The sequence below is a fragment of the Megalobrama amblycephala genome, linkage group LG17 (assembly GCF_018812025.1).
Source record: "Megalobrama amblycephala isolate DHTTF-2021 linkage group LG17, ASM1881202v1, whole genome shotgun sequence".
NCBI classification, from domain to species: domain Eukaryota; kingdom Metazoa; phylum Chordata; class Actinopteri; order Cypriniformes; family Xenocyprididae; genus Megalobrama; species Megalobrama amblycephala.
In genome coordinates, this window is record NC_063060.1 from 10,982,450 (window position 1) to 10,993,517 (window position 11,068).

The 11,068-nt window shown below is 37.2% G+C and overlaps 1 protein-coding gene across 1 annotated transcript; it reads right to left on the reverse strand.

The window, feature by feature from the left end:
* Window positions 1-398: 398 nt before the first annotated feature.
* LOC125251844 (prolyl 4-hydroxylase subunit alpha-1-like) lies at window positions 399-9,648 on the reverse strand. The gene is made up of 13 exons (XM_048164949.1): window positions 9,446-9,648; window positions 7,872-7,962; window positions 7,426-7,706; window positions 7,112-7,333; window positions 6,870-7,000; window positions 6,586-6,762; window positions 6,164-6,219; window positions 4,140-4,242; window positions 3,775-3,825; window positions 1,430-1,468; window positions 1,265-1,333; window positions 1,088-1,184; window positions 399-949 (listed from the first exon to the last, which is right to left on the reverse strand). Exons 1-13 carry the CDS (start codon window positions 9,528-9,530, stop codon window positions 879-881), a joined length of 1,473 nt encoding a protein of 490 aa, XP_048020906.1. The 5' UTR covers window positions 9,531-9,648; the 3' UTR covers window positions 399-878.
* Window positions 9,649-11,068: the final 1,420 nt, after the last annotated feature.

The following is an 11,068-nucleotide window of genomic DNA, read 5'->3' on the forward strand; positions in this document are numbered from 1 at the left end:
GTGCAGCACACGTTATGGTAAGAGGCGTGACCTTTCCGGGCAAGGTGCGCTCTCTCTATGGCTCTGGGTACGCTAAGCTGCTGTCGAATCACAACACAGGAACCGCTGGCACAATCAGAACTCGTTACGTATTTCTGAAGGAGGGACTTCATAGAACAAGGAAGCCATCAGCCCGTTTTTATGACAGTGGAAACAGCGGTATACAGATAAGTAAATTATGTGAAAAATACTGTGTTTTTTTACACGCGAAACATGAACACATGTTATATTGCACACTATAAACACAATCAAAGCTTCAAAAAACCACGAAAAACGGGACCTTTAAGTATTGCCATAAGCATACTTAAAATTAATGTTGTTCAGTTTTACTTTTTTGTACTTGTAAAAGGTTATGCTACTTCTGTGAACCAATGAATAAAAGTTTTGCTTCCATGATTGAATATATAGCCTAGTATTATAATTTGCATTGATATTCATTAGAATTTCGTTAACCTCTCAATTTACCTTTTGACTATATCCTCATCAAGCTTGACATATGAGTGTCCATTTTTATTCTCTTGTCTGTCGTCACTCTACAGCACTCTGAGTTACAATGAACATAAGAAACCCAACAACACCACTTACAGTGAGCAGAGTTCAGTCACAAAGACACTGATATTGTACTGATATACTCAGTGTAGTATAATTTTAATATATTATGTGTGTCTAAAAAACAAAAACAAAAAAACACAATTTAAAAAAAAAAATGTATTTCCTTTTCACCTGGGATCAGATGATCTATTGTACATTATAAAAACTCACGATACATAATAAATATAACAGGTACTTCTATAGTACAGATACACTTCATATGATGTCTACATTGGTTACACTGTTTTTCACTCCCTGTCTGACAAAGAACAGGGTCTCCTGAACACCTGTCCATACTCATGGATCCATTTATTAGCCACTGAAAAGAAAGAAAAAAATATATAGCTCAATGTTACATTACAAACTGAAATGAAATATAGTCATATTAACATAGATTTATTTATACATTATAGATGATAAACACCATAAAAGGAGTAATCCATGTCAGTTAACCTACCCCATTTGTTACCCATTAACACAGGGCATCCAGCATGCAGCGTTTTCAAATCCAGTGTACCATTCTTGTGGAGGTTGTACCAAAACACAGCTGAACCCTTAAGCAGCAGAGAACAGATGCTTGAATTTGACTTGTGGAGGAAACCTTTTACTAATTATTCATATATTAAGCATTTACCTTTTCTGGCTGCAATGCAACTCCAACTTTAGGGAACACAGTGGCGCCCCCTATCTCCACATCACTCATCTACAGCAACAGAACATCACTTATTGCTCATTGTACAACTCAGGTAATATGAATATAAATAGAAATGTTTGAGCTAATGAACAGGGCAACACTTACATAAATTAAGAATGTAGCAATCCTTTCATTCTCATTATCCTGTGGGATCAAATATTTTTAAGTTAGCTTGGAATGATTCAATTAGTATGTAATCAAGATCTTACTGACAGAATAGAGCTGTTTAGTTTAAAGTCCTACAAGTGAATTAGGCATTTTGAGCCATGGGTTCTATTTGAGTTAAAGGCAGGGTAGGTAAAAAATTTTGTTCCAAATTTGTTTAAACTTTCTATATATCCATGCATAATTAAAATGTAAGAACTCTGATAAAAAGAGTATAAAAATCGAGTGACTCTATACCGTTTAATCTGTATTAAACACAGCTCATTATTTCCATCCGGGACGAAACATAGGATTGACTTAGGCGACTGTCACTCTCTCGCAACCATGGCAACCACCCTTTTGCCACACATGACCTGCCCACTTGCGCGCGCACGTTTGATTTGGGGAATTCAAGAGGCATGGATCCTAGGAATACCAAAACAATGGCAGAGAAACAGCAAGCAAAATTCACAGTACCGGCCTATGCAGTTAGTGAAGGCAAACCAGGCAAAAAAGGAAGACAGTAACAGTACAAGAAAAGGCAATGAACAAAAAGTCTTTGGATAAACAAAGAAATAAAACGCGAGTTAATATCAGCGTAGCTTTCCAGCGATGGCGAGAACTGAGGGAACTCAAGGGGCTGAAAAGTGACTCCTTGATGGCTTTATTTCTGCTGGACAGGTAAATCTTTCTTTTTGTATTTTGATCATACATATTTTTTTGTTTATTTGTTCATGAAGCATGTGTCATTAGCACACATAACTGCGTAATATAGCTAACATAACATTACTTAGCGAGCCGTAGTAGAGACGATAAATAATCTATAGGCCTAGCTCAAGATGATAGCTATAGTGTTGAATTGTGCATAATTTTGCTTTAGATAACTAAATACATGTTTAACAGATAGTAGGCCTAACGTTACTCCGCATCTAGGAACTTTTCTTAGAACTATATTTACCCTCTGTCTAACTCTTTTACCATGTTCACCTGTAAGTTTACCTGCACGTTTTTTTTCGCCTTTGTTTTGTTTTATATTCTCTACCTTTGTTTACTGATGTCTTTATCTTGTATCTGTGTGTGTCGTACACACTTTGTTGTATGTGTGTGTTATTATTTGTGTCTGCAATGCAGTTGTGAGTTGATATTTGAGTGTATGTTACTCTGTTTATCTGTAGAACAACGTATATGTTATGAATCTTACACGAAATTCATCTTCATCACAGTGTAAATGATGGTAATGGAAAAACGTGTATCATGCAACCTGTTTTTAGCTTTGCCTTATAGATAACTAGCTCGTTAGCGAATCAAAAAATATACATTTTAAACTTTACCAATATCAATATGCTAGCTTGATAGTGAGTACTAAAATACATCTTGTTTGTTTATCTTCATAATTATAAAGTTATTTTTATTACATGTGATTCTGACATGATGTCACTACATGCACTGTGCTCCTTCCTCTCCGCTCGTCTCAGGTAAATAATGCGTCTTCCAGCTCAGTGGTCGGAGTCACACGTTCATGCGTTTTGGGGGCGTGGCTTTGGAAGGAGCCCAGAAGGGAGGGGGTGGAGTGAATGGAAATAATGAGCTGTCTTTAAAACAGTCGTGAGAGGTCTACAGACACTCGATTTTTATACTTTCTTTTTCAGAGTACTTACATTTTAATTATGTATTGATATATAAATAAAGTTTAAACAAATTTTGAAAAAAAGTTTTTTATTTTTTACCTACTCTGCCTTTAAGGACCACATCACTTGAGGAGAAAGACTTGCACATTTTGTTCTACAACATCAATTTCACACAGACAACAGATGACTGACAACAAAAGTCGAACAAGACTCTAACTGTTGTACTGAACTCTGTTTGTCAGTGCTAGTATGATTAGTGTTAAATGTGGAGGTAGGTTTATGTGTGGGATTGGGCTTTATAGATGACCTCAAGAAAGGGAATAGGAGTTTGGCAGGAGGTCAGAATTTGGCACAGCATTGGACCACCTGGCTACACAGGTACATATTGTGATGTTAACGAAGCATGGATAGGCTAAAAATTACATTAAGTATTGAAATGTTGATTCATCGCCAACAAAAAACGTCTGCAATTAAAGCATATTTTATCTGTGAAGTGAAACACATGAGTTTTCAAAAAAAGGATCAGGGGCAATGGGAAAGTCTTTTTTTCATGTAATTATCAGACCTTATTTAACTCAGAAATCCAAAACCACATAGAAATTCCCGAGGGAACACATGTCGAATTCAGGGTTGGCATACAAACTGATGTCATGACTGTATTTTAGCATATGATCTTACCCATGCATCATAATGTGGTTCATATCTGCCACCAATCCCGTAATTCTGAACCTGGAAAGTGATTACACCACTCATATTTCATAGAAAGAAAACATGTTTCATCAATTGAAGAGTGAATATAAAACAAATATAATATGGTGAATATGATTAGTGAATAAAAAGTGAAAGAATACATAAAAATATAATATCAGTCCCCAGAGCTCATATGTGCCACTTTTTGACAAAAGTTACAAAAGGGCAAACCAGTTTTTATTATTATTTTGTGTGATAGTGTGACCAAGCTAGCTGCAAGACATTGCAAAACTTTATTAAACTAGACAGCTGCCTGTGTATGAACAGATGATTTCTTTCTCACTGTGACCTACATGTAGAGATTCCTCTGATTCCTCAGATTCCATGGAGAGTCCCGAGATGTCTGCTATCCTCTGATTGATGCGAGCAACAGTGTAATCCTCTTTTAGAAAAACACTGTAAATAAAGAAAATATTTTTTAGTAGCACTTTACAATAAAAAGTTCAAATTTGTTAACATTAGTTAATTGGAAGTATCATAAACTAACAATGTACACTAACAAATGCAAATGAACTAACAAACGTACTTTTAGATCATTTATTATTCTAGGTTAACATTCATTTATGTAAAAGCTTATGCAAGTTGTATAATATACACTGCTCAAAAAATTAAAGGAACACTTTTTAATCAGAGAATAGCATGAAGTCAGTTAAATTCCTGGGATACTGATCTGGGGTGCGTTTCCCGAAAGCATCGTTGGTGAACCATGGTCGTAAGTCCCATTGAACTCTATTGGTAACGACGGAACTTGCGACCATAGTTCGCTTTGGGAAACGCACCCCTGGTCAGTTAAGTAGCAGAGGGGGTTGTTAATCAGTTTCAGCTGCTTTAGTGTTAATGAAATTAACAACAGGTGCACTAGATGGGCAACAATGAGATGACCCCCAAAACAGGAATGGTTTTACTGGTGGAGGCCACTGACATTTTTTTTCCCCCTACTCATCTTTTCTGACAGTTAGTCAGTGTCACTACTGGTAGCATGAGGCGATACCTGGACCCTACAGAGGTTGCACAGGCAGTCCAACTCCTCCAGGATGGCACATCAATACATGCCATTGCCAGAAGGTTTGCTGTGTCTCCCAGCACAGTCTCAAGAGCATGGAGGAGATTCCAGGAGACAGGCAGTTACTCTAGGAGAGCTGGACAGGGCTGTAGAAGGTCCTTAACCCATCAGCAGGACAGGTATCTGCTCCTTTGTGCAAGGAGGAACAGGATGAGTACTGCCAGAGCCCTACAAAATGACCTCTAGCAGGCCACTGGTGTGAATGTCTCTGACCAAATAATCAGAAACAGACTTCATGAGGGTGGCCTGAGGGCCCGACGTCCTCTAGTGGGCCCTGTGCTCACTGCCCGGCACCGTGGAGCTTGATTGGCATTTGCCATTCAACACCAGAATTGGCAGGTCTGCCACTGGCACCCTGTGCTTTTCAAATGAGAACAGGTTCACCCTGAGCACATGTGACAGACGTGAAAGGGTCTGGGGAGGCATATCCTTGGGTGGGATACACAGACCTCTACAGGCTAGACAATGGCGCCCTGACTGCCATTAGGTATCGGGATGAAATCCTTGGACCCGTTGTCAAACCCTACGCTGGTGCAGTGGGTCCTAGGTTCCTCCTGGTGCACGACAATGCCCGGCCTCATGTGGCGAGAGGCAGGCAGTTCCTGGAAGATGAAGGAATTGATACCATTGAATGGCCCCCACACTCGACTGACCTAAATCCAATAGAACACCTCTGGGACATTATGTTTCGGTCCATCCGACGCCACCAGGTTGCACCTCAGACTGTCCAGGAGCTCAGTGATGCCCTGGTCTAGATCTGGGAGGAAAAACCCCAGGACACCATCCGTCGTCTCATTAGGAGCATGCCCTGATGTTGTCAGGCATGCATACAGGAACATGGGGGCCATACAAACTACTGAGTACCATTTTGAGTTGCTGCAATGAAATTTCAGCAAAATTGACTAGTCTGCTGCATCACTTTTTCACTTTGATTTTCAGGGTGTCTTTGAATTCAGTCCACTGTATGTTGATAATTTTCATTTCCATCAAACGATGTGGCATCCTTTCCTTCCTAACACCAATACCCAGTCCATATCAGTATAGATTTCCAGCATGATATTTTTCGCCATTGAGATCTGATGTGTTTTCAAAGTGTTCCTTTAAATTTTTTATGCAGTGTATATATAGTGCTACTAAACACCCTGTTAAAGAAACAATTCAGTCATTCAGACATAATTCACTCAGAGTCATTGTCAGATGATGACAGAATTTTCATTTCATTTTTGGATGATCCTTCAATGATTAAATTATCACCTTTGAGAAGTACGTAAGTCTGAGACTGTGCCCTTTCCAACCTGAGACCTAGAAAGCTATGCCACAAGAAATAAAACATTAAATATAAATAAATATACACAGCCAAATGTATGTGGGTACCCAAACAACACACACGTATAGTAAATGCTTTGAACAGTTTAGCCCGACAGCATTCCCAAAGTATTTATGAACATTTGAGACACAATTCTCTAGTCATTATATGCCATAGATTTGACTACAACTAAGGGGCCAAACCTGATCATTTTAATGGAAAACACATGTAAGTATAGACATACTTTTCCCCATTAAATTGCACAATAAAACATCATCAATGGTATCAACCAGAAATTAGATTATATTGACAATTATAACAGCAATTAAATATTTTTTTGTGTGTGTTTGTGTGTTTTTTATATATTCACTTGAGGTCTGGAGATATTCTTCAGGATCTCTATCTCTCTGTCTGATATAATGCCATGATATCTGATGATTTGAGGTTCGTCCCACTCCACTTCCTCTTTCACTGGTGCATACATCAGTCTGGGGTTTCCTCCACATGTGCTGTACCTACAGGACAGCGCCCTCTGCCTCTTGGAGGTCTGATTTTATAAAATATAATAGACTTACAATCAACACACAAAGTTTCACATTGACCATTTGTAATTTCATGTCAAATAATGATTTAAATTTTAAACACAGCACTTACTCTCTCATCAACCTCTCCTCTGCACAGTGTCTCATAGTTACTTGACTCTGTGTTCAGTGTGAATATGTCAGGGTTGCTCTGTAAGTGAAGGAGCCAGTTCAGCTGAACTCTGACTTCATCATTACTTGGATCTGTGGCAAAGATGTTTATGACTTTAATCACAACATTTTAGCAAAATTCTCTGCCAACCTCAAATATAAAAATATTAGTAGGCTATTAAATTCAGGACCCCATGACCTCACCCAGATTTAGAAGCTGCTGTTTGAAGAAGATTGCCACAGATAGGCTGCCAAAATGATAGGCTGAGGAACTAAGATAATTGAGCAACTCTTCCTCAGTAGTGGTTGAGTATTCTGTTAATCTGTCCAGACTGTACAGAAACCAGAGAAAGGCATGCTGGAATTTATGCTCATCATAAGCAACCAACCCCACATGGTAGGCTTCATTTGCATTTAGAGATGTTTCTGTGAAACGTGAAATGAAAGGATCAATCAGATAGAAAAAGTGAAACTCTCTCAGTGAATTTGCATTGGTGCAAAACTGCATGACAGTTTACCTTTTGTGATGTCTTCTGGGTGGAGTTTGTAGATTTCTTGCAGTCTGATCAGTCCTGAAGCTGCACCATCCAAGTCCTCCAGCTGTGGGATCTCTAGGAGCTTTGCGTCCAACTCATCCTGATACTCTTTACACTGATAAAGATTTGGCTTAATGTGTTCTTCAATAAATATCAAATCATTTCTCAGTTGTCTGAGGAGTCTGTAAGCTGTCACAGGGTTTCTCATGGCTTCCTCAGGGTTCTCAGAGTCAGAGTATGAAAGCAGAAGATTCAGAAGAACACTGGATTGAAGACAGGGGTTCATCAAAAGTTGTAATTCAATAACATAATCCTTGATCTAAAACTATTGTTAAACATCCATCCCAAAATTGAATGCTTTTTAATAATAATAATAACACGTTAATCTTGCAGTTCAATGGTATAGGGAATAATGCATGTGTTTTTACCTCTTCGTTGTCGCTACATTCTTAGCATCAATGCATCGACTGAAGACCTTCAGAAGGTCTTTCATCTTCCCATATAGCTGTGCAATTTGATCTATAAAACAATCTGCACTTAATTGTCAAAAGGAATTTTAATTTATGTATTAATTAATTTTAACATCATTTGAATTATAATGAAAAGGTTTATAGGTAAGAAGCCAAAGAGAGAGTTAATATTGTTTAGTCAATAATGGAATTAAAAAGTGAAAGAGAGTAACTATTGTCACGATCACCAGCTGGAGTGCCCTTGATATCCTCTACATGGCACTCCTCCCTAGTCCATTGCCATATCACTCAACTTTGAACAACATGTCAGAGATATATATAAACGTTCCCAACAGAGACTCCATATTCCTCGCAGGCTTCATGCCCTTTCTGTCACCCCACATCTTATGTTATTGTTGTACACTAGCATCATCCAACCCATCCTCCTCTACTGTTCCCCTTGTTACTTCAACATGCTTTCCATCACTAATAGAAATAAGCTCATTAAGGTCACATGCACAGCATCCAAAATTATCAGTTTACCCATTACGGATCTCTCTCTCTTCTTAACAGCAAAGCTGTTACATGCATGGCTCGGACAGTCAGTAGAGACTTGGACCACCCTCTCCACATTTACTTTTCTCTGCTGCCCTCAGGCCGCAGATACAGAACTTTAAGGTGGAGGCGGGAACGCTTCAGTAAAAGCTTTGTCCCTTCTGCCATTGCTGCTTTAAACAATTTGTAACCTGAAAAGATCCTGTATGCGTTGTCTTTTTGTATATTGTTATTATTGTCCTTATTTTTGTGTATTGACAGAGTCTGTGAAAGCAAATTTCCCTTGGGGGACAATAAAGGGTCTATCTATCTATCTATCTATCTATCTATCATGAACTACATTTCCCAGAACTCACTGCATGGCGTTTTGTGTTGGACTTTTTACCCTGTGTTTATGACCTCTAGCCTGTTTATTGGGCTATGTATTTGGATTACCCTTCAATAAATGCTGCATTTGGATACTCAACCTTTGTGTCTCCAAGCAGTATGTAACAACTATAATGTTATGTATGAGTGCATCAGTGTTGAAAGTATGGCAAAAACTGTGGCATTGTTCATTTTGGACAAATGAAAACAGTAAAACTTTACAATAAGGTTTCATTAGTTAACATTAGTTAAGTACTTTAGTTAACATGAACTAATAATGAACAGCATCTACAGCATTTATTAATCTTAGTTCATGTTAATTTCAACATTTACTAGCACATTATTGAAATAAAAGTTGTATTTAGTTAATGCACTGTGAACTAACATGAACAATGGACAACTATATTTTTACTAACATTAACAAAGATTGCTAAATATTGCTCATTATTAGTTCATGTTAGATTAACTAATGTTAACAAATGAGACCTTATTGTAAAATGTTGAAAATATACAATTAACTTGATATGACAAAAATATGGAAATATGGACAAAACAATATAACATTAAATTATTAAGAATAAAAAAAGCTATATTTAAAATATAACCGATTGATACTGAACTGAAATAATAACCTGTTGATGAGAAGAATTCATGCCCAGCAGCAGAATAGACAGTCCAAATACACACAATGAATACTCTCAGTTCCTTTACGGCCATTATCAAATCTTCAATATCTCAAAACCCAACTTGTTTACATGTGTATCTTGCAATCAAGCTTAAATACAGACACACACCTTTGTAGACACCAAATAGAGACACACCTGTATTCACCACTTTTCAATATTCGTATTATCTGAGAACAAAAACAAAAGCGAAACTTTACATGAGTGAGCTCTGTGTCAACAAGGAAGCGTAGAGGCAGGATCTAATCACAGCAGGGATTTTTATTAACAAATTAAAAACAGGAGTACAAAGTCTTAGAGTCTTAAATCTAAACGTCTTAAATCTAACAAACTGCAGCAAACCAACATAGCATAGACAAAAACAAACCACTGCAGCTAAAAACTGAGGGCTAATAGACCTTATTTAGAGCAGCAGCATGATGGGTATGAAACCGAGGCTGTGGGGGATAGACTTACTGAGTTTCCAATGGCATCCACTTTATAAAGCTCCTAGATCACTAATAATTTTTCACACCTCATTTTGTTTGGAGTTTGTTGTCTACTGAAATTTCTTGGTAAGATATTTCAGCCTGGTCTCATTGTTAATACGTAGGTATAAATATGTAACTTTCAAAGACACAAAACGTACATTTTTGTACATTTATAAAGGTGCTGAAACGTACAATATTGACATATTTATAGCACTAAAACGTAAAAATACTTACGTTTTTACAGCGAAAAAACAAAATATTTTCTTTCATGTCATAAAAATATATGTATAATTTCCATTTTATTGTTTTGTAGATAAATGTAAGAAACCCCATCCCGAACCTAAACATACCCATTTTATACAGAATGTTAAAAGAATAAAACATAATGGACAGAAATGTGTAGGAAAATGAACATTTTTGTAAAAATATAACATTAAAACGAACATTTGAGCCACTAATCCTATTAGATATTTGCGTTCCCTCACAAAGATATTATCGTTCCCTTGCTGTGAGCTCGGACAAACACTTCCTCTTTAATGTCCCGCTGGCTGGCAGTAGTGTTTCAGTCAGCTCCATACGTTAATAATGCACAAAAATAATGCGCAGCAGTCACATAATTGTTATTCATTTTTTAATGTCTGTGAATAAAATTAATATTTTAAAAACCCCATATTGTGTTGAATTCATTGTTTGTCGCTTAAGAAACGTAAAATCTGCTTGTGGTACAGTCTCAGTGATACAATTTACAAAATCTTACATATTAATGCATAAATTGAATCTTATTTAATCCTCCATAAGGTTTATGTGCTTTGATTATTTATAATATATTTCTATTGATTAAATAACAGTTCAAAACAAGACATGGTTTGTTGAAGTCCATTCCGTTCCCAGAACGTATTCTGGGAACCAGAAACTAACATTCCCAGAATGTTCTGAGAACCAAAAATTGTTAGCTGGGTAGCTCACAAGCTATCTGGGAAGTTCGAATCTGTGAATATATCGGCAACTTTACTGAACTGCTTGAGTTAAGCACTGACTGCATTTCTTTATATTTGAGTTCAACAAGTTCAAACTCTATGAGTCGCGCATTATTGTGCGCATT

Coding starts and splice junctions, on each gene's coding strand:
- LOC125251844 (XM_048164949.1), bottom strand. CDS start 9,530: ATGGCCGTAAAGGAACTGAGAGTATTCATTGTGTGTATTTGGACTGTC. Junction 7,001..7,111: donor ACAGCAGCTTCTAAATCTGG/GTGAGGTCATGG, acceptor TCTTTGCCACAG/ATCCAAGTAATGATGAAGTC. Junction 4,243..6,163: donor GACTTACGTACTTCTCAAAG/GTGATAATTTAA, acceptor CTTTATTTACAG/TGTTTTTCTAAAAGAGGATT.